General features: G+C 43.0%; 2 protein-coding genes across 11 annotated transcripts in view; both read left to right on the top strand.

The window, feature by feature from the left end:
- The first annotated feature begins 62 nt into the window (after window positions 1-62).
- Window positions 63-11,186, top strand: GLE1 (GLE1 RNA export mediator). Its single transcript, XM_048055276.2, has 16 exons — window positions 63-266; window positions 1,039-1,260; window positions 2,066-2,191; window positions 2,438-2,586; window positions 2,753-2,813; window positions 3,569-3,823; window positions 4,598-4,820; window positions 5,078-5,190; window positions 6,217-6,286; window positions 6,644-6,786; window positions 7,670-7,860; window positions 8,352-8,481; window positions 8,813-8,917; window positions 9,982-10,064; window positions 10,243-10,306; window positions 10,982-11,186. The coding sequence occupies exons 1-16, from the start codon at window positions 171-173 to the stop codon at window positions 11,048-11,050; spliced, it is 2,100 nt and encodes a 699-aa protein (XP_047911233.2). The 5' UTR covers window positions 63-170; the 3' UTR covers window positions 11,051-11,186.
- Window positions 11,187-14,166: 2,980 nt separating this feature from the next.
- The window catches only part of SPTAN1 (spectrin alpha, non-erythrocytic 1), a 51,132-nt gene continuing 41,626 nt past the window's right edge, over window positions 14,167-23,672 (top strand). For 7 of the 10 annotated variants that reach the window (XM_048052845.2, XM_048052842.2, XM_066980831.1 and 4 more), the window contains exons 1-2: window positions 17,394-17,441; window positions 23,094-23,333. In XM_048052845.2, the coding sequence (XP_047908802.1) occupies window positions 17,409-17,441; window positions 23,094-23,333 (273 nt within the window). In that variant the 5' untranslated portion in view covers window positions 17,394-17,408. Of the gene's footprint in view, window positions 14,324-15,370; window positions 15,414-15,506; window positions 15,529-17,390; window positions 17,442-23,093; window positions 23,334-23,672 lie in introns of those variants that run through there. The other 3 variants (XM_066980830.1, XM_066980833.1, XM_066980832.1) reach the window with 3 other exon arrangements.

Below are 23,672 nucleotides of genomic sequence, written 5' to 3'. Positions count from 1 at the left end.
GACCGCACAAAATTAGGGCAAACCGGTCAGAACCACCGCCCCCTCAGAGCCCGGCCCCTTCCTATGTGACGACCGGCCGGGGAGGGGCCCCGCGGCCGGTGGCGCCCCGGCAGCGGAAGCGGGAGCGGGGGCGGGTGCTCGGCGGGGCCGTTGGCAGCGGCGGCGCGGCCATGCAGGCCAGGCAGCTCCGCTGGGAGACGCTGGCGGCTCTGCGCAACTCCAGCAAGGGCCGCCTGAAATACTGCCGCCACTGGCTGCAGGACGAGGTGAGGGCTCGCCGCCCGCCGGCCTCCGTGCTGCTCTCGGGGCTCCCCTGGGAGCCTGAGGAGAGGGGAAGGGGATGGAGGGGGGGGTCCGGGACCTGGTCCGGCTGCCTGAAGGAGCGGGGAGAAAGGGGTGTGATGCTGAGCCTCCTGCTGGAGCGGGGAGAAAGGGGTGAAAAGCTGGTGAGGGGTCTGGGATGCAAGTCCTGTGAGGAGCGGCTGAGGGAACTGGGGGTGTTTGGTCTGGAGAGGAGGAGGCTTAGGACAAACTTTATTGTTCTCTGCAACTGCCTGAAAGGAAGCTGTGGGGAGCTGGGGGTCGGCCTCTTCTCACAGGTAACCAGTGATAGGACCAGAGGGAATGGCCTCAAGTTGTGCCATGGGAGGTTCAGGTTGGAAATGAGGAGACATTTCTTCTCAGAAGGAGCAGTCAGGCACTGGGACGGGTTGCCCAGGGAGGTGGTGGAGTCACCATCCCTGGGGGTGTTCAAGGAAAGGTTGGACATGGTGCTTGAGGGACATGGGTGTAGTGGGTGACATTGGTAGTATGGTAATGGTTGGACCAGTTGATCTTGAAGGTCTTTTCCAACCTTAAGGATTCCAAGCTTAATGATTTCCAAGCTTAACGATTCTGTGAAAGCTGGCAGAAGAAATGGGAAGTGGCATGCTGAGCCACTGTTATGAGGCACCTGCTGACCCATGCAGGTGTTCTCAGTTGTGTTTGTTCATGCTTCCTTGCTGTGCTTCGTGCTCACAACAAGTGTTTTCTCCCAAGGATGTCTTGGAAGGATGCATGTCGCCTCTCATGCTATCCTCTTATTCTGGCTGGGTCCTGGACAGGATGGCTGGACAGTCAGACCAGGAAATGGCACCCTCCAGAACTTCAACACCTAACAAATACACTCCGCGTACAAATCAGCTACCTCTCAAGAAGGTCGTGTCTGCCAGCCACCAGGGCTCTTCACCACTTTCATCTACAGTGCTGAGTGAAACAAAGGTAGCTCTCTAATTATAGCCTGAATGTGAGCAGCTATGTGGAAAAAGTATGTTAACTTACTGCCGTAAATTGTCTGATAGAGGTTGGTTTCTGCTCTGTTAATTTGTGGGGAAAAAACGTGCTTGCTTCCAGCTGTTTTTTTTTTTTTAGCGTAGCCAGGGGATGATAAAATTGGTGGTAAGATCTTCCTGAAATAACTTTCACAGCAGGCCAAAAGCAAGCTCTTTTTCACCATAACTAAGGAAAATTTATTTGGCGTGATATAATTACGTGGATTAGTAGCATGGGATTCATCCATGTGGAAGAATATAGTCACAGAGTAGGATCAGGCCTGTTGTAAGAGTCTGTGAGTACTCTCTTAGGCTCTTCTGTCTCTTCTCTGGAGTCTGAATGACTGAGATGTGTTGTGGCTCTTCCTGAAGAATGATTCAAAGTATAAACTGATCTTGGTTTCCTGCAGTGTAACATCTTCAGTGAATGTAGAGAGAACTTGGGGCTTTTTTAGGTGCTTTTTTAGGTGATAGTGAGCCCTTGTGAAAATCCTAGAGGCTATTGGTATCTGCTGCCAATTTTACTGATTGGGAAGAGCGACTATCACAACCTCATGTGGGTGCTGGAAGATACTCAAAATCGTGAGATTACGCTTCTGTGTTATTTAACTACTCTAAAACTCATGTGTTGGTTGACTCCTTTGTCTGTTTCTCTATGTAATGTGCAGTTTAAGAGACTTGATTTACCTGTTTTCCTCCATGAATTTCTGATACTATATTCAGTCACTGATTCTACTCGTATGCTGACCACATAGGGAAATAATGGTCTTAGTCTGCTGGAAATGGATCAAGAAGTCCTTCCAACACTCCTTCCATCTAAAGTTACGGAAGTCGAAGGCTGTATTCGGATGTATGAAGAGGTGCACAGGTTGAAAGGAAAGGTAAAAAAATAAATAAATAAATAAGGGGGTGGGGGGCTGAGGTGTATGTGACTCACAGGAGAGCCGTATAACTGGAGGTAACAGTGCTCAGGTTAAAACAACAGGGCAGTTGTTTACTGTATAAGGTTTAGGATAACCTCAAGTGGACCACATTGGCTGTTTCTAGGCAATTTCATGTGTATTTTCTTCTGGTGAATTGTGGTGGTTATCACATTGTGGTGCCTCTGGCACCTTTGCAATCTGCAGGAGTGGCTCAGGCAGCGGCAGGAGCAGCAAGAGCAGATGGTGAGGGCAGTGTATGACCTTGCAAGTGAGCAACTGAAGCGTTTTGATGAACTGAAGGAGCTAAAGCGGCATCAGGAATTCCAAGATTTGCAAGAAGTGATGGAGAAGAGGTGAGAATAGCTCCAATATCCTTAAAATACTATAGCATCTAACCAAAGCAATGGTTAATTCTTAAAAATGTTTAAAAGTAACTTGTTGTGTGTTTGTGTTTGTATTTTCTTGATCATGTCTTTAATAGACCTTTTTTTTTTTTCCCCGTGTTTATGTGTATTTTAGCTTAAAGGAAACTCAGGGACAGCAAGAGAAGTTGAAAGAAGAACACCGACACAGAGCAAAGGTCTGAGACTTGTAACAGTTTTCTTTCATAAAAGAGCATGACTGCTTGGTAGGAACTGGAAAGACCAATTGATTTATTTGTCTACACATAGTATTCCTGGGGTGAGAACGTATTTTCTGGTGCTGCACCAGGCACCTGCTGTGTTGTTGTGGAAATTCAGTGAAGGCACATGCGTTACAGGAGCAGAACAGTGGAGTCTTTAACTGAACTAACTTCCATTCAAAGTTTGCTGATGTTCGTGCTTGAACTAGGCTTTGCTCCTGCTATATGATTGGTCAAGGTGTTGTCTTGATGGATAAGGTGTTTTTCTTTAAAGATTAGTTTGTCTGTACTACTTCCATAGAGATGGGGTCTTGTTTATAAAAATAGCACGTTGTGACGTTCTTAGGCCTATCCTTAGAACTTTGTCTGTTAACTCGTTTGAGGAAACTTATATATACTATTTTGTGTCTTAAGATTCAATCTGAATCTTTTTATTCCTAACTCCATGGCAATCAAACAGTCCTGAGATTCCCTGTGAACCTCTTATTCTCCAGCCCTGAGGCTCCATGGATGCTGTAAGCAGCAAAATTTGTCAATCATGCTATTGCAGCTTCTGTAGCACTTCTGTATTCAGAACCACATTCAGACTACAGCTGGTGAAAAATTTTTTGTTTGGTTGGTTTTTCCCCATGTGCAGTTCCTTTCATTAAGCCAGGAAGGACCTGTAAAGCTAGAGTTGCTTAACTCCGTGTCTATTTTCTTTCTCTCCCTAGGTATTAAACCTAAAACTGCGTGAGGCACAGCAGCAGAGGCAGCGTCAGGAGGAGCTGGAGCGTTTGCGTAAGGAAGAAGGCCAGGAAAGACTGCGTCGCCTTTATTCCATCCAGGAGGAAGTGCTACAGCTTAACCAGCAGATTGATCCCAATTACAGACACAAAGACTTGCCAAAAATTGATCTTTCTGCATACAGTAGTCGAGGCAACCAGATCTGTGGGCTGGTGTCAGGACTCATCCGCACCGCTAGTGAGGTAGTGGCTCTAGGGTTGTTCTTAACTGTGCTTCTTCTTCCTTTTAAAGCTCCCTGTAATAGTCTTCAAAGGCAGCTTGTTTTGAGACAGTTAACTAACATGTCACAGAGATGTTTTTAGATGTTTGGCCTATAAAGCGGCTAATTCAAAAGGCAAATTCTCTTCTTTGACACTTTAGCTGTGTGAAAATGGCTTATAAAAATGCATGAGGATTTCTGCAAGAGAGACTGTTATTAAAGTAGTGCAGCTCTTGATGCTGTTAAGTTCCTTCTTGAGGCAACCATGGAAGTGGAGTGGTTCATAAATTATTAAAGAAAAATACTGAATGTGGTAGGGTACTCCTATCTTAGCAAGCCTTTTTGCAGGAACTGTGTTTCCATGAAAAACACTTTCTCTATGTGAAGGTGAGATACAAACCTTGAAAAATTAAACACTGTAATAATGGTCGTCATCTGTTCCAGATTGTCACGGGTATCTTCCTGCAAAGGAAGCCATCTAGTCTTTGCATTGGGGTTCCGTTCCACTTGTCAAAGTGTGTTATTAATTTTTGTTTCCTAAGATCTTGTGAGATCTAGTCATGGACTAAGACCCCCTTATGGCAAACTTTATGTACAAATAAAGGAGAAAAAGATTTTCACTAAAGAGGGTAAAATGTGTAGTTGGCTCCTGGATAATATGAAAACTAGTGCTTCAATGGCTTCTTGCTCTTACTGTTGGACTACATGTAGTGGAACTAAAGACTGATGTTCTGTCGCCTTCTCTGTTTCTTGATAGAGAGGTTTCCCTACTCAAGTGGATGTGGCCAATATTGAACGAGCACTGCAGGAAATGCGGGGGCTGATATCCAGCATGCAGCAAGAAATCGCTGCAGCTGTGGAAGAAAAAAAGAGGAGAGATGAAGAGAGTCGGAAGCAACAAGAGTTACAGAAAAAATCGCAGATGAAGGCTCAGAACGGTGCCCCAGCGCAGCTGCCAGGGGGAAAGCAGACAAAGGAAGGTTGGTTGTTACTCTCCCCTTGCCGTTTCCTCCTTATACACTTTCTTATTGTTTTGCCAAATCCTATTTTGGCATCTTATTGTTGCGATGACATACCTTCTCGTAGCTTTAACTTTTAGCACAACTAACAACATGGTTATAGGACGGCAAGCAGCAAACTATCTGATGCATAAGCTGACCTTAAATCAGGTGTTCTAGATTTTTTGGTCTTCGTTAATCTCCTGATTTTTAATTTTATTTATTTTCTTTTTTATTAGGACATCAAGTTAAGACAGACAAAAGTATTATGCGTTGGTACCAGGAGCTTCAAGATGCTGCAAACCGGTGTGCTGCTTCTTTCAGTGCAATAAGCAACTGCAAAGACAGTGAGGTACGAACAAATGATTAACACTGTTGAAGAGGGATTATCTTGATCTCTAGTGGAAGTAGGAGAGCTTTCATAAAAAACATTTCTAGCAGCAGCCCCTGTTAAGTCTGCTCATCCTCACTGTCATAGTAGTAATGAAAAAAATATATTAATCTGTCACAAAAATCAGGAGCTGTAGAGCAAAATTGTAGCCTACTTTTTAAATTCTGCAGATTACTTATTTTCTGCAGTTTTAACAATCTGGATCGGACTGCTATAGAGTATTAAAAGACGATGCTGTATGCTGCTTCTAATGAATTGCTTTTCACTCTTGCTTTTGTCATTTTTATGTATCATTCATTCTTCATGAGATTTTTTCCTGTTGATTTAATGAGTGCTTTACATCTTAGTATGACTCAAACCTTGAGACAGAAAAATGTTAAACAGTGGGTTCTGAACATTTACGTTACTTTATTTTTTTCTAATGTTTCTCAGTTATATTCATTTGTCATACAGTCTGCAGCAGAATAACCTTTACTCATTTAAGTCCTGAACATCGATTCAAAATGCAAATGAAACAAAACCTGTTAGATGCTGCCCATTCTGTCTTTTCCTCCCAGTACGTTATGTGCATCTGAAAATCCAATAGATGTGTCCTGAGGCAGAACTAACCCACTTGTCTACTGTTGGCCTTCTGGGGGTGTTTTCAGCTCTTAAAGATTGTGGATGCAGGAACCTGGCATCTTACTGTCTCAGGAAGAGTTTTTTACTCATTCTGTTGCTGGTCTTCTAGGTACATATAACTGTTAAATTAAATGCTAGCTATTCTGGAAATAAATATTCTGACCTCAGTTCCGTGAGATTGGGTTGTGTAGTATTTTCAGTGGATTTAATTCAGCTAAAGATGAGTTAGGATTTAGGGCTGAATTCTTACTTTCAGAATTTGGACCATAAGGTATATATTGCATCAGTGAAACTCTGCCTTTCAGCCTTGATCAATTCTCTTGCCTTTAAAGTTTTTTAAAATGTTTTTTTGTTGTTGTTTTGCAGGTTAAGAAGACAAAAATGGACTTGCAGAAAGCAGCTACGATCCCTGTTAGCCAGATCTCTAGCATAGCAGGTCAGGAAAACACAAAGAGCTCAATCCAACTGTAATGCCTTTTAGTGTAAAGATTTTAGCAGAACACAGTGTATCCAAGGTTTCTATAATCACCCTTACAGAAGAGAGCTGGTGTAGGAAGAGGCCAAATCTTTGTAGAACAGTGCTTGCTTTTGTTTTTAGAGTCTGTTGCCTCCCTGAGAAGCCTCTTGCTTCATCGTAATTCAGTTTCTTTAATCAGATGTAGCAAACGAGCAGTTGCAGGCGTCTTGCCCTTTAGGGTGTGGGTCTAGTTTTTGTGCAGTTGATGTGATCTTTTTAAGGCTTGTCTGCTTTTTCCTAACCTTCTGTCTCCATACATTCCTGATATATTTACAGGCTCTCAGCTGAGAGAGATATTTGACAGGATCAATAACCTACTCTCTGGAAAGTCTGTTCGGAGTGGAGGGCAAAATGTATCAGTGACTCAGCATCCACAGGGTCTGGATTTTGTTTATTACAAACTTGCAGAGAAATTTGTGGTGAGAAACTCTTCTCTTTGTTGGGGTGGCAAAGGTAGCTGGTGCTTTAGGAAGCTCTTTTGGGTATTGTCCTCCCTCTTCAACAAACAAAATTCCTAGGCATGTGTTAATATTCATATTGATTAGAGAAAGTGCTTTACGAATTAAAAAAAAACACAACAAAACAAAGAAGGAACTTTGTTTCTCTTTTCTTGTCTCTCCCTCCACTGTTTTATCTTTTCTAAGAGGAATTATTATTTTAAATTCCAGACTTACACGCTGCATAATCTTAACTAATTTGATATAATAACAGTGGAAAAAAGGTTGGTAGTTATTTATGATCTATGACAAAACTGTACATATGCTCAAAAACCTACATCTTGGCAGAATTGGAGGAAAAAGAAGAAAGCGCACAAGAGTCAAGCTTCTGTCCCTGCTGTGCAGTTAGCACCTCCCAAAAATGATGTATCATTGTTTGAGTTGCTTTTTGAAGTTGGCTTTTTTTTTTCCTGTTCTTCATTTGGTGAATTTGGGTTGTTTGAGGCTTTAATTTGTCAGTGCAGAGACAAAATACATGCAAAAAAAAATTTCCCATGGAGTAAAACTGTGACTGAATTTGTAAACATTAGAATATGGTTGTTTGGAGTAAAAATATCTGTGCAGCCTTGCACTTTGTGCCTGAAGATGCTAACTCCTTTTTTGTGTCCTGAGCCAAGTTTGTCATCTTCTGTGGGAGCTGACGACACAGGGCCTTGTCAGCTTTTTTATGGGTGGCTACAATAGTCATAGAAACATTAGTAGAGGCTAATTACAACAGAGGAGAGGGAACAAAAAGATATTTTCAATTTGTTGTCTGAGAAATGTCTTGGAGGGGCGGGAACAGACTTTTCTTTCCCCCTTCCAGAGTCAAGGAGAAGAAGAAGTAGCTTCTCACCGTGAGGCAGCTTTTCCGATTGCAGCGGTGGCGTCAGGAATCTGGGAAATACACCCTCAATTCGGAGATCTCTTTTTAGCTCATCTACACAAAAAGTGCCCATATTCTGTGCCATTCTACCCTGCCTTCAAAGAGGGGACTTCTATGGAAGAGTATAAGAGGTAAATTTATTACTGGAGTTCTTCAGCATGCACTCAACAAGGGCTAGGACTGTATTCTTGTGAGTGAACTCTGCTTTTCCCCATCTCTACTTAGGCACTGTGACGTGCTTGCATAGAATCTGGAGGTTTACCCACAAGTGTGCGGTTCCCCTGATTCTGCACCCCTGGAGAATGTTTTTCAGAACCTCTGGAAGTGTTTTTAGGGATAATGGATGCTCTTTTGCTTCTTCTTCTATGTTCTTCTCAAAGAACAGTTGATAGCCATAGCTTGATTTGACCTGAAATATCCAGTACAGAACCTGAAGCTTTTGTGTGGTGCAAAATAGTGGAATATATGATCCAGAATGTAACAATCAGACTTTGCAATAATTCTTACATGGTTTTGGATTATCCTTTTCTCAGTACATTTGACTTATAGTAAATTGAGAAGTGCAGAGACTCGTGTGAATGTGTTTTGCTGTCCTAATACTGGAACATCTTCTCATACTTAGGATGCTTGGATATCAAGTTAAGGATTCTAAGATTGAAGAGCAAGATCATTTTCTTAAACGGATGTCAGGAATGATTCGTCTTTACGCTGCTATCATTCAGTTCCGGTGGCCTTATGGAAACAGACAAGGGGTATACGTATATGATGTTATAATTAGAACTCCATTAGTATCCCAAGACTCTACTAAATGTATTATAAACTTGATTTGCAGCTGAACCTAAACTAACTCATAATATTTGAAGAGAGATGGTCATAACCATATTAAACAAGGCAATGCAAAGTACTTCGTATCATAGACCTTTACTTACTTTCTTGGTATTTTCATAACGGTCAGGTTGGATGTAAGGCTATTGTAAAATAACTTTGTAAAAGTGAAAAGAAGTTTGAAGACTGTCTGTTTCGATAATAGCACTTTGCATATTGTAAAACAAGTGGTGGTTAGTTTTTTCTATTGTTTTATAGACACATCCTCATGGGCTGAGTTATGGATGGCGCTGGCTTGCTCATATGTTGAATATGGAGCCTCTGGCAGATGTGACAGCTACACTTCTTTTTGATTTTCTGGAGGTCAGTGATGTATGAGCCTACTTAGCAGTAGCAAAACACTGGAAAATGACAAACATTTTTTTTCCTTTTTTTTCTTTTTTTTTTTTTAATAAAAAAGTCATTATTGCTTTATGAGACAAGACAGTAAATTGGTGAATTGGTGGTTAAAGGGATCTAAACTGGTGACACTGTAGTGTCTGAAGGGATTACTGACTGAGGTGAGGTTTGTTATGATTTTTAAGAACAGTTTTTTTAATTTGTCCATTTTCCTTCAGAAGAGAAGATGCATAATTCCACATTCTTGCTAATACAGCCTTAGAGTTGAACGATTTAAAAAATTGGTTTACCTAGACTGCGTGCAACTTCTGTTGTTATATTTTCCTTTTAAAAAAACAAAACAGAAACCTTAAAAAAATAGTTGCATGCTCCTTTAAGAATAAGGTTTGCTAGTCACTTGGCGCCAATTCATACAATGCAATGCAGAACGTAAGGTCCTGTGTCCTTTCCAGATGAATTACTTCATAAGACAGGATGGATTTTTCAGGTTGGAAAGGAGAGAGTCTTATGTATATTAATCCATATCCCAGGATACATGGCTATCCTAAATAAGAGCCAAAGCTGAAGGCTGGAGTCAAGGGAGATGCATTGTCAAACAGAAGCAGCTTTTGTGCTTATTAAATGCCTTCTAAAGAATGTAAAGAGGAGAGAATAAATTATAAGGCAAAATACACCAGAGGCATTCTGTAAACTGGCTATATGAATAAAATTGATAAGTACATACTGCACTAATCAAGGTTGGTAAATGACCACAGTATACATTAGCAAATGGTATTAGGGAAGGCTGTTCATTTTTGAGGGAGGCTGGAGTGAGAGGAATTACAACATCAAATTGGTATTAGTGATGACCACCCAGTCAACAATGAGAAAAGGTGATTGTGCTAGCAGTAGGGCAATCTAGAACCTTTGCTTGTTTTAGTGTAGGTATAGGTATCTGTCTTAATGTCTGAATTAAATATTCAGTGATCGATATTGAACAGGTTCATTGAAAGTGTTATGCTATTCTGAGACCTGATTCTATACCGTAGGTATGTGGTAACGCTCTCATGAAACAGTATCAGGTTCAGTTCTGGAAAATGATATTGCTGATCCGAGAAGACTACTTCCCAAGGTATGATATTTGTTTTTAGGAATGTGAAATAATCCTTGTTCTTACTTTTTGGGTGTTTGGTGTTTGCTCTTAAAAGACTCTTCCACCTTTTCCTATCTCTGACATTCACCTCCCTATCCACTTGCAAATAAAACTCAACTTTCTAAATAGATTTTGAGACATGCTGTTCTTTCTGCAGGATTGAAGCAATTACCAGCTCTGGACAGATGGGCTCTTTAATACGTTTCAAGCAATTCTTGGAGGTAAAGCATTTTTTTTCAGTTTTAGAGTGACTTTTTCCTCCACTCCATTCAATATATGCATCATTCCAGTATTGATGCTGGCGCTGCTTGCCTCACACTTGATAGTCCAGACCTGTAGCTATGATGTAACCTGTCTTTCACTTACTGAATTGTCTTAATGATAGTTACAATGTCAAACATCTTGCTTCTTTCTTACCTCACATCTGTTTTTCTCAGTGGAAAATTATTTTGGTTATAGTTGATGTTCAGTGAGACTAGTTGCAGTGAGAGGAGATACAAGGGCTGAGAACGATTCTGCTGAGTCATTTCTGTAACAGCTCATTTTCATCAGTGGGTTGCTTACTTTTTATGTTGTCCTGATTAGATTATGAGGAAGGAGACATTTTGAGCTGCTCTTTGTAGCGTCTCATTAGCATTGTATTTTGTGTATGTATTTTTTAGAGAAAACTTGCAGAACTGTTGAATACTTTGTGTTGTGAATGTTGTCTTAAACTAGAGCTATCATATTTTATTATCATAGTTTGTACTTTAATTTCAAAACAAATTTTGATACTTTGTTAGCAATGCTTTGAATGTGTGCAGTAAGAGCTATCAAAATCCCTGAGAAGAGATGGCAAATGAAGATACCCATTTCTTTTTCATTTTTTTTTGTTGTTGTTGTCTCCTCTTCACTAGGAATGTTTACAGAAGAAGGAAATCCCATTACCAAAGGGCTTTCTGCAGTCTTCCTTTTGGAGGTCATAAATCAGCATATACTTCTTCCTCTCTGGATGTCAGTGCTGTCAGACCTGGCTTCCTGTTTACATATAGAGGCAAAACAAATTCATTTTGTATTTGGGTGGATGAAGAGATTATATTCAAACCGTGTGTTAAAGTGTAATTCAGTAAATTTTATGCTGCGTAGAACAAAATATGGTTTCATTTGTTGGAAATGGATAAAGCTGTTCTTTATTTTGGATTTTTATAGGTTTTTATATAGTAGATTATGGAAAACTGAGAGTTTTTCCTTGATATGTTTAAACATGTGGAAGATAGTTTACATACAGTATTCTGATAACTTCTGGATTTCACTATAAACACTTGGACTGAAAACTTGCTCGGTGCTGTTCTGTTCACGGAAGTGAAAATACCTCAAAGCTTTACGAAGTCTTAACAAAGTAATCAGTCTCAGAAACCTACTGGTGAAACTTTATTTTTGTTATTTATTATGTCAAGCTTTTGTAATTCACTTCCCGTTGTGTTGACATACTTGCATCCTGTTTGTGGCAACAACATTTAAAACTACTGAGAGACTGGTAAAAGGTACTTGGCCTAGCATCGTGAACGTTTCTCTCTGTTGAATGTAACTTTGCTCCAAGAGGCAGCGTTCTTGATCTAAGAGAGGTAGACTCACTGTTTTAAAAACTTTGTGTGGATAGTAACTTTATGGAGAAAAAGCTGCGTTCCTGAAACTGCAGAAATTCTGTGTCCACTATCCATTAAGTGGATGAAAGCTAATAATTTTATTAAAAAAATAATAACGGTGAAACAGTGCATTCATCTGAACACTTTGGCTGATGTTCTGTCATCATTTGAGGGGGAAATGGTATGCTTGAGTTACCTATGGTGCATTGAATTATATTTTATAATGACCATTTTATATAAATATATTTCTTACTTTTCAATGTTATGCTATTTTTATGTATAAAGTACTGTAATACTTTTATACCAATGGTGGATTATTCTGAGAATAGTTCATTCTAGAAATCTGTTTAAATTTAATATTAAAGTTTGATTTTTTTTTTCCTCTTTAATCTGATGTCGCTTGTTCTTTTTTCTGTAGTTATTGGAGAATACATAGTATGGGGGATCAGGGTGGTGGGAGATTTGTTTGATGGGTATTGCACTGTTCTTGAACTATTTTGGTAGTCTCCAAGATGAGAAAATCTGCTGCAGAGTTCTAGAAAGTAGTACGTGATTTTTTTCAAAATACTGTTACAAGTTAAAATTATTATTTTTACCAGATTGTTTTTTAATAATCCTAAAGGTTTCACATTTTGAAGCTGTAGAATGTGGAATTTAGGGGGCCATATGACAATCTGAATTAGATTTTTTTTTTTTTTTTTTTTTTTTTACATAGCCCTCCAACTTTCTGAGAAAAGATTGTAATGTATATACTACGGTACTTAGGCTTTTAAAACCTTGAACTTTGACTTTAAAATTGACTGGTAATAAATTAAATTTGTATTTGGTGTATAAATTTTGTAAAGTGACACTGGAATTCATTAGATTAACATTACTGGTGATTGATCTGGTATGCTGGAAATCTTCTTTCAGTATCCTTTAAAAGGTAAGTACTACAACTTTCATTAGTATACTTGAAAATGCTTAGTTTTTTTTTATATATAGAGTGGAGATGTTATGAGTACATCTTGCATATCTGCAATTATGTTGGAGACTCGCTTTATCAAGATAGTAATGGGTAGTGTCTGTTAGAAACAATTGTTTGCCTGTGCCAAAACACAAGGGGGGATGTGGTGGTATGTACAAGATACAGAATCTTTCCTCATTTTGGTTGACAGGTACTGGGGTTTACTAATTTTTTTTTTTTGGGGGGGGGGGGGGGGGGGGAATATAAGTACCTATTTTCATTAATAACATATATGGTATCCCTTTCTACCTCAGTAAAGGGCATCCAGATATTTATATGCTATTTCAAGAACATTAATAAGGTTTTTTTAATTGAATGGGTGCTCTTCTAAATAACTAATAAATCAATATTTATTTTTAGATGTAGCTTATGGTTGCATCTACCGCTTGAGCTGGTGCTTGACTTGTATCATGCTGTTCTAGTTTTTGTTATTTTAGCAGCTTCGAATGTTAGCCATTTGGTGTTAAGTTGTGGTGCAAATAAGGTCCTCTGCATATATTAAAATGGCACCATATGCATATTCATATCAAACATGACAAGTGAGAGCATCTCATATGTGAAAATACTGCGTGCTCAGGACCAGATGCATTAAAATTGCTGTGAGTCATACTCTTCCTTAGAGACAATAGTTTGAGGCGGTCCTACGGCTTCTGATGCAAGATCAGTGCCAGGGTGCTTTTTCCATTTAAGTCCTTTAATAAAAGAAAGCGTTATTAACTCCAAAATCACTAAAAGCCGCTTGCTGTGTTGGTCCTATGAAGTTCTGTTTTACTAGGCCTCTAAAAAACAGAGATTTGGGTAAACCTTATTTGCCATGTCTATTTAAAACATCTCTTTTATACAAAAGGCTCATTTTCCTTTGAATTTATGCATCGGCTTTTTAAAAATAGATGATTTTTGACAACCGTGTGCACCCTTTTGATGTTCTGCCCTTGTCGAGCTTGTGATTCTGACATTGCGGGCTACTTCAAAAAGACAGCCTTAACCATACCTATGTTGTGTATATATATATTTAATAATGGAAAGCTGCTGAGGCTGCTGCTTGCAGTCGGGCCTATCGATTGAATTTTCACAATCTACAGCAGCTCTGCGGTGAGAGCAGGAACCTGGCCCATGCGGGGACTGAAAAGGGGGGCAGAAGACCCCACTGTTGCGCTAATTAAAATGATTTCCAATCTCACTTGTTGTTTTTGTTTTTATTTTTATTTTGAACGTTTGCCATGGCTTGGGGACAGGAGGGCTGAAAGGCCACCACACGGCCTTCGCCCTCAGGCGCCCTACCCCGCCCCTCGGCGCTTTCCGGAGCCCCTCGGCAATTTCCGGAACCCCTCGTCACTCTCCGGAGCCCCTCGGCTCACTCCGCTCCTCTCCGCATGCGCACTCCCTCCGTTCTACGGCGCTCGAGTGGGTGGGGCCGTCCCCTCCTCCCCCTCCTCCCCCCGATTCCTTCCGAAGCCCTTCGGCCCTTTCCGCGGCTGGCCGCCCGTTCTGCGGCGCTGACGTCACCTCCGCGCTCTATAAAAGGGCCGGCGCGGGCAGCGCGGGGCGGCCGTAGCGGCGGAGGGGAGGCGGCGGCGGGACGGGGACGGGAGCTGCGCACCGACCCGGTGAGGCTGCGGCTGGGCGCCGCGCTCGCCTTCTTCCCACCTCCCTCGGGTAAACCGGGCCGCCGCCCCGTCACGCCCCGCTCCGCCGCTGCGGAGACAGGTGTACGGGTGCGCCGCGGCCGGGACTCGCCCCTCACGGCGGTTTCCTGTAGCGCCCGGGGGGGGGGGGGGTCTCGCCCCTCAGGGGAAGGGAGGGGAAGGGACGGGAACCCCCCTCCCGGTGGGGGGCTGCAGCCCCGGGGCGAGGCGCGGATAAAGGGCAGGCGGGCGGGGAGCGCCGGGATCCGCCCCGGGCAGCCTCGGGCGGCGGCAGGAATTTCGGCCGGCGCCCCGGGGTGGGTAACGCGGGGACAGCCCCCGGCCGTGCCCGGCCGCTCCCGGCTCCTGAGGAGAAAGCCGGCGGGGCCGGGGCACCGGCAATGGCTTCCTCGAGCCGGCCGGCCCTGCCCAAGGTCAGCGTGAGGGGAGAGGGGGACGGCAGAGCCCGGGGGGCCGCTGGCAGAAAGCCTCTCCCCTCAGAGAAAGCCTTCACCCCCCGAAATCCTCCCTTCCTCACAGAAAACCTCCCCCCGAAAGCCTCCCCTCCTCACAGAAACCTCCTCCCTGAAATCCTCCCCTCACAGAAAGCCTTCCTCCCCTCACAGAAAGCCTTCCTCCCCTCACAGAAAGCCTTCCTCCCCTCACAGAAAGCCTTCCTCCCCTCACAGAAAGCCTTCCTCCCCTCACAGAAAGCCTTCCTCCCCTCACAGAAAGCCTCCCCTCCTCAAAATCTTCTCCCCCTCACAGAAAGCCTCTCCCCCAAAAAGCCTGCCTCCCCCTCACAGAAAACCTTCCCCCTCAAAAAAAAGCCTCCCCCCCCCACATAAAAGCCCCCCAGCCTCCGCTCCCTCCAGATGCAGGGCAAGCGCTGAGGTTTCCCTCAAAAAAAAAAAAAAACACAACAGTATCTATTCCTCTCCTTGCCTTTTTATTTCTCTATTTATTTAACATAAAGAAATGACCGTCTTCCCCCTCCCCAGATTCCTTGCCCACCCTTCTGGGGTTGGAACGGTACAAATACATTGCCAGTTCATCAATACGTGCCACTGAGGTAATCAGCTGCCCTGGTATTTAAGGGAGAGCGCAAGCATTTATTGCATGTATCGTTTTTCCGGCAGGTCCATGTCGGCTGATTAGGATTTTTAGTACGTGTTCCAGTCTGAAATGTACGTGACAATTCAGCAGTCTTTCATACATATTTAAATAGGCTCTGAACAGCAGTTGTCTGGAGATGGCAAATGAACACATGAGGGGGAAAAAAAAAAAAAAGGCCTGGAATGGTTCGGTATCTTTCTGGAAAAAAAAAAAAAGATAATCTATTTTCTTTTGGTGTTTTGTTTGGAGAGAAGTGCCAGAAGATTCCAAAGACTATTCTCTGAAAGGCCTTGGTCAGGGATTCAGATTTTTTCAAAACAAATATTAAATCACGTTGTGTGGCTTTTTTTGTGCATTTAAATGCGACTAGCAATCTGTCCTTCCATGAAATCTTCATTTATCATTATTTGCTCTGCATGATTTATAGGTAAGGAACAAAAGGTTAGAAAATAGGATGTTTTCTGCTGCATTGTGTGCAGGATCTGTAACTGTAGTACTGGAACTGTTAAGCTGTGGAAAATACTTGAACCAGGATAGCAGGTTACATTGTTCACATGAAGTAATTTATTTCCGTTCATACTGGGGGGAAGAAAAGTACATCTGGACAGGTTGGATTTAAATTGAATTTCTGTTGTTTTTTAATCAGATTTAGAGGTTATGCTTCTATGAGATCGATAGTAGATGAAGTTAAACGTGTTTATTGTATTTTTAATTTTAAAAAATGTGATAACAAATACCAAATGTCAAAGACTGCCTTTTCAGCCTTCTTTACATGTTTTTCCTTTGCACAGAAGCCATGCATCTCTTTAAGACAGGGTGTTACCTCCTGGTGTGAAACCCCTGTTTCTCAACTACTACATTTATAACTAACCCTAGTAATTTAAAGCAAATAGCTTAGTATCGTTGTCTTCTTCTTATGTACTTAATATATTTAAGGGGTTCCATTGTTTCATTCACAAATACATTGCTTTTTGAGGGGAACTAGTTGTTTCCCTGGTATCAGAGGAAATGATATGAATTCCTCCCTTTTCCCCGCTCCATGTTAGTGTAGTGTGGGAGTTTGTTTTTTCCATTTGTCCCTGAAGTGTAGGCAGCAGAAAAATGGGGTGGAGCAGACTGCAGATGCTGTCGATGGGGATTGCCAAGCGTCGTCCAGCATTGTGTTCCCATTGCTGACCGTGGATCAAATGGGGTGGCAAGCTGCCTTCTCTCTGCTGCAACTGATACACGTTAAGCTATGCAAATGCCAGGAGAGATATGCAGCAGCCTCAGCAAGCACAGACACAGAACTGCGGTTGTCCATGAACTGCTTCAGGGATTGCAGTGCGCTCATGGGGAAAACAAGAGTTAGGGGATGCAGGAAGTTTTCAGCTAAATATTTAGTGGATTAGGTACACCTAACAGCTATGTAACGAGCCGTCTCAAAGAATACCTTCTGTTGCAGCTGCTACATTTCCTTTTTACTGTAGCAATTGAAAGTAAACATCTTGGTTTTGAATATATATATATATATCTACATTCTCACTGAGTTTGTGTCTTTAAATTAAGCCACCCCGTTTGATTACTGTGTAGCAAGAAGAGTCATTTGCCAAGTCCAGATAACTTCCTTTACTTTCTGTTTTGACCTTCAGATTGTTACAGTTTTTTTTTGTTGTTTGTTTGCTTTTTTAATTAACTGGAAAGGTTAGCACATACCAAAGTAATTAAGTTTTCCTGCTGATAATTGTAACCTTTTTGCATGGGGAGGTCTGTTGCTCGCAATAGCTTGCGTAACAATAATGCCAAGTTGTGTTATGTGGCAAGGAACCAAAAGGAAAGTATGGAATGCGTGCTGTGACGGAATATGCATTTTGGAGAGAAAAAAAATGAGTTGAGCTATGTCCTTCCACTTGTAGTTAGCTGAATGTTATCTCGATTTCCCCCTCCCTTTCAGACTCTGCATTCCTCCATCATGTTGTCATCGTTTCGTAAAGTCAAAGTCCAGGTATTTTCACGTAATGCATGAAGTGTCATTGCCACACTTGCCTGCCTTTATTGCAATGACCTGTTTGTAACAAAAAGCCATTTATCTGGGAGTTTGTCCTATATAGCGTACGCTTTATTTGTACTCCAGTGTTCAGTCCGATCTGACTTTCCTTTAACGCTCTGAATTTTCTAATTTCTCTGTGTAATGCATGGTGTGTGAACATTTCATGGTGTCTGAACATTCAACACGTTCACGCTGTTGGTGTGGATTAATTTTGTAAGAGCTTTTTGTTTTAAAGAGTTCTTGAGCAATATCTTTTTAGTTGTAACATCTAAAAATCAGCCACGATCAGATTTACATTGCAGAACATTTAAAGTTAGCTTTGGTTCCCGTTCCATCCACCTGCACAGATTTATAATCCCCATCCTGTGCTCTAGCTGCTCGTGTGTGTCATTCTCAGTTCAGTGATGGTGAAATAAATAGGATGTGTGGACCAAGCTCAGACTTCACCTGGGTAACACAAGCGACGAGGTTTTATCTGGAAATGATAGCAAACGTGCTACAATTAAAATTATAAAGAAAAGATGCTAACTAGGGATAGAAAATGCTGGATAAATTATATAATATCCCATTACCTGTAAGCTCTGCGTTTCTGCAATGCAGTCAAGGTGATTTGCTTTCCGAGGAGCCTGGGAGCAGCACGCAGTCCTTGCCAGCCCTGCATGGTTTCGTCACAGGTCTGACATGGAAAACAAAGCCAAACCCAAACACCTCGAACATAAAGGCACCAAATTCAGACAGGCGGTTTGGCTGTCTCTAATGCAGCTTCTCTGATTTAGCTGCTCTTATTTGAATAGTGGAATGAAAATGTTAAGACTGAATGCCTAAAAGAGCAGGTCTGTAATCGACTTCCAGGCTTCAGAAGTACACAGTTAAGGCTGTGCACAAACCCTCTAATCGGCCTCAGTCACCGGGTTTGCAACCTGCTTCAGTTCCAATGTGATTTGTACCTTTGTGTAAATGCCACAGTTTGTATGTCCCTGTAACGCAAACTCAAATTTTGGGGCATGTGAGGATTTCAGCTGCACTGCGGTTGGTTTGTATGAGGCTGAGGAATTAAGCACCGACTTCAGCACGTCTCCCTTTTTGTACCGAGGCACTCATTTTCTGCCTTGGGCTTCGCAGTCTTTAGGAGACCTGTGATGGCAGCCAGGAGTGGGGGGACGTAGGGTTCTGCTGCACGTATCCCCTTGACGTTTCTTTATTGCAGGTTTAAATTCATAACAAACCAAACGAGTGTGCATTCATTTTCTTTCAGTAGCATTGCAAATCTGCAGGATAGGGTGTATGATAGGCCGTCCTCCGGTTACTTTCATAGCCCGGAATGCTTCTGCAGCTCCCTTCTTAGCAGCAGCAGCCAGTAGGTACTTCCAGAAGCTCCTTTATTCACCTGCAGTACTCACAGAAACTGATCTAGCACTAAATCAAACAGTCACGGTGGTTTTGTCCGAGGTGTACCTAGCGGCCTGCTTCTTACCCGGCTGTTTGAGGAAGCTGCCTGCAGAACAAATGCAAATGGGAGAAGCGCGTCCTGCTTTTTCCCCTCCGTCCTTTCCTCACGAAGGTTATTTTCGCTTCCAAGATCAGGATTCGCATTCCTTCGCTTCGAGAAAAGAGATGAGCAATCCGTTCCCCTCCCAGCAGGGAGGGAGTGGCCGATGGCAGGGCTGGCGGCTCCGGTGACAGGAGGCAGCGAGGAGCCCAGAAGTGTGCGAGGAGCCCAGAAATGCCTGGGAGCAGGGAGTGTTTGGGCAGGGAAAGCAAAGCGCTCACTGCAGGCTCACCAGGGACGGGTGCTGAATGCGCGTAACGCATCAGGACTTGTCTTACCAGAAAGTCATTATTTTACTACATCTTCAGATAGCGATCTTTATATATGGATATCTGATTGCTTTTCAGGCAGAGTGGTTTAATTCTTTAAGCCTCATGTAATTGTTTTTAAAAATCCTCCAAAATCTACTGCACAGCGCCCGATGCGTGTCACATTTGACTTTTTAAATCCCCGAAACGTCCTCCCGATGTTTTGGTGGGGGAAATGCTGACATCTCTTCTATGTCTGCCCTGCTGGCATCGCTCTAATTCCTGTCTAACCCTCCTCGCCGCCGCTGTTTGCCCAACGTGAATGATGTTGCTGACATCACCGCTGTTGCACTGCGGTGGCTGTCGATAGCCGCAGCTGTGTATCTCCGTCCGCGTTTCAGCGGGCAATTTGTACGGCTTGGGGAAGGCTAATCGTCTGAGCTTCAAGGGTGAGAGCGGTCAGTCCGGTTGTTACCGGTCTGCCTTCTTCAGATTTTGGCTTCAATCTACTCAGACTTTTTTCTTTTTTTTTTTTTTTTTTTTGAAAAACACCACTGCAACAGCGCACCGAAGCGTTTCTGATCGCCCTTTGGCGAGACGTGAGCGCTGAGCAGCTTTCCAAACTTGCTCCTGCAGCACGAGCGCGGGGTGGCAGACAGCCCCGCGCAGCGAGGCCCTGCTGGTGTGGAGGCAGGAGGCCAGCAGCAGCCCCGGGCCCGGCCTCCCCATGGCACCCGGGGCTCGGGCTCTATCCAGGCTTATCGGCCCGGCGCAGGCTGCGCCCGGCGGCAGGGTGGGGCCGTGTCTGCTCTGGGACAGGCTGCGCGTGCCCCCGCGGCCGAGGGTAAGCTGTCGCTTCTCGATGGCCGTGCTGCTGGGAGGGCAGCTGTGTCGTGGAGGAAGGCCGAGCCTTTCAGAGCGTGGCTTCGCGGTGTGTCCTGGGCTGGGGGCAGCTCACGGGTCGCCCACCAGACCCCTCTCCCCCCATGTACTCTGCCCGGAGCCCTGTTCTCAGGTGCTTCCAGGCTTCCCCACCGCCCTCACCGTGCAAAATTCCTTCCTTGTGTCTCATCTAAACCCTTGGGTAGCTTAAAGCCGTTCCCCCTTGTCCTGTCGGCCCTCTCCTTGATGCAGAGACCCTCCCCAGCTTCCCTGCAGCCCCCTTTAAACACTGGCAGCTGCCCTGAGGTCTCCCTGGAGCCTTCTCTAGGCTAAAAACCAGGTGATGCAGTTGAACCGAAAAGGCTTAGAAACATCTCGGAGAATGGCTTTGTGTTCCAGGGGGATGCTGCAGCTCTCGCCTGGAAGCGCCGGAGGTAGGCTGCACCACTCTGCAGCATCGATGACTTTGGAGTTCAGAGCTCCCCAGTGACTGCTGATCGCGTTTTGGCACCGCGGCCGCTCGCTGACGTCAGCTGATCTGCTGCAGGAAAGAACAGTCTATTATTGCTAGACCAAAGCACTTCTTTTACAATTGACTAGCTCGACTTGCTGTAGTTATAAAGGGAGCCTTTCTTTTAACCAATTCCAGCAAAAAGATGGGCCAGATTGCATGATTTGTGTGGTGAGAGGCAAAGCAGCTACCGGGCTAAAGCGCAGGAGGCCTCCTTCTTTCTTCTGATGTAAAATAGTTTAGCAATTTAAATAATTTAAATGACTTACTAATTTAAATAATCTAATTTAATCATTTAAAATAATAATTTAAAGCGATTTGAAATAATTTGGCCTGTGGGGGTTGTTTCTAATACGGGCATACAAGCTGACTGCACGGCGTTCCTAAGACCAAGCGGGGTTTCGTTTTTTCCTGGTAATGGCCTTCACCAGAACAAGGGGCAAGATAGGATACAGTGGGGTGTTTGGGCTGTCTGCCACTTTGTTTTTCCTGAACACTGTTCTGTTAAAAATAAAAGAGTTGCCGGATTCAAACACAATGTAGCAGCACGGGCAAGGAAGTTTTTTAGTAATAACTGTGTTTTCTTGCCTGCTGTCTGTCTGTAGGGGAAGGCAGCGTGAAGCAGAGCTTGAAACAGCCGCTTTCCCAGGAAAACTGAGCTGTGGTTGAGCTCAGGCTATGTTCAGAGTCTGGTCTTTTAAAACTCCAATACCCCGATCAAGTGGAGCCATTGGTACCGCTGCCAGATGAACCCAGATGAACTGCATTTATACGGCACAGCCCCCACAGACTGTATTTTCCTTGCCCCTTTTGGCAGTAAGGAATGAAACACGCAGGCCCGGAGGAGAAAACAAAGCTGAATTTTCCTTCCTTCCTTCCTTCCAAGTGCCGCAATGCAGTTGGGGCTCAGAGTTCACCGGAGTAACAACTGCTGCCGAAACGCTGCCCTGCGCTGGGTGGGACTGCGGGGAGGGAGCTGGGGACGTGTGAGCTCGCCCCCATATGTTCCCTTCTATCAGATGGGCCCTCTACGAGTGCTTGGAAACCGAACAGCAAACATGGCCCTGTAGATAGCGTTCCAGCCCGTGGGGTTTTTCGTAGCATTATGCAAGATATGGGTCTAATTAAAGCGTGCGGCTAGCTAACGACTAAATAACGTAATTGAATATCTAACAGCGTAGTTTAGAGCTCGCCTGTGTCTTTCAATGTGCACTTCCACACGTTGCTGCTTCTTTCTACTTGATAGCATTGATGGGAAGCACATTTAGTTCGGTGCTTACAACATTTATAATAAAAGCATTGACTGAGCTATCCGTGTAAACACTTGTACACCCAGACATCAACCGCGCGATTGTTCACGCGCGGAGTGTTTGTTGCAACAGCTTCTTGATATGCACAGCGGGTTGGCAAACGACTGCCTCACTATCCAAACTCCAGTGACCGTAGTGAGTCTGCTTTTTAATTGGTGTAATGCTTCTGTCCTAATGCGTACGCTTCGTATTGAAAATCAAATTGCGTTTTGAATGTTTAGGAATTAAAAAGGGAAGGTTATCCCAATTTTAACAGAACCCTAGATAGATAAAGCAGAGCAGTAGTCAGTTCTTTGGTGCCTGCGGTAAAAATACCGGCTTGTAGTGTGTAAAGCAGTGCATGAGGGTTTGCAGTCGGCAGGATCATTAGGTATACAAAGTGCTCCTTTAATTCCTTGTCTGCTCACAACATCAGCTCTGCGAAACGCAGCGTGAGTCTCAGTATTGGCTTTTGAAAGCTTGTGTAGGGAGTGGCAGGGTGGGTTCATAACTCCTTAGTTGTCTGAGAGAGCAGGGGGTAGATGTATTGCACACGTGTATATATATGCATGTATCATATATGTATATATGTGTATATATATGTATATATATGTACTTACGTGGACCGGTTAGCTGTCCTTTAAGGAATAGTCATATATATTATTAAATTTATCTGTATTCAGTATTTTAAATAAAATGTTTCCACATTGTACTAGATGTACAAGAAACATCTTACATTTATATATCTACGTGTATATATATATACACAGACGTATATACACATGTGCACAAACACATTTTTAAAGCACATTTTATAATTTGTGTTGGATGCTTGCATAACACAATTTGAGATGGCCGATATACAGCAGCCATATTTTTCTAAGACAGGTCGATGTTAAATGCCTTTGTAAATCCTCTTTTCCTATGATTTTCTGCTAGAAGTGTGTTTTCACTTATTTGTATGTATAATATTTATATTTTATGTACATATCTGAACACACAGAGTAAGACTGTAAGTAAACCACGTGTGATTAAAAAAAACAGGTTCTTCTTTCATGGATCTCTTCCTACCCTACCTTTGATTTATAATACAAACAGAATGTTAACTGAGGTTTATTTGGCTTTCAGAAAATGGATCCAAGTGGTGTGAAAGTGTTGGAAACGGCAGAAGACATCCAAGAAAGGCGTCAACAAGTTTTGGACCGTTACCACAGGTTCAAGGAACTATCTTCTCTCAGGCGCCAAAAACTTGAAGATTCTTATCGATTCCAGTTTTTCCAGCGTGATGCAGATGAGCTTGAAAAATGGATCCAAGAGAAACTCCAGATAGCATCTGATGAAAATTACAAAGACCCAAGCAATTTACAGGCAAGTCCTACTGCCATTTTATGTTCTACGACTAATATTAGGGCATACCAGGTCAACTGGAATAGACAGAACAAAAACATAAATGTAGCTTGATCTGAGAGCGGTGAAGAAAGATGGATGCAAATACACGCAGCCTTGCAAAGTGTTCTTCAAAAGCCCAGTTTCTTTGCTGATATAATTGGAATATTTCTAATAATGGATTATATGCTAAATCAGAGTAGAAAAAGTTATTCAGTGAATTGTAGTGTAAAACCACCATGGATTAGTCCTAGAATTTGTTGGGCTTTTTGGCTCTGTAAATAAATGTGAAATAATTCTTATTGTTTCCACAAAAAAAGA

Source organism: Anser cygnoides, chromosome 20, assembly GCF_040182565.1.
Source record: "Anser cygnoides isolate HZ-2024a breed goose chromosome 20, Taihu_goose_T2T_genome, whole genome shotgun sequence".
Lineage (NCBI taxonomy): Eukaryota > Metazoa > Chordata > Aves > Anseriformes > Anatidae > Anser > Anser cygnoides.
The sequence above is the reverse complement of the archived record's forward strand: the minus strand, read 5'-3'. Positions and strand labels throughout refer to the sequence as shown.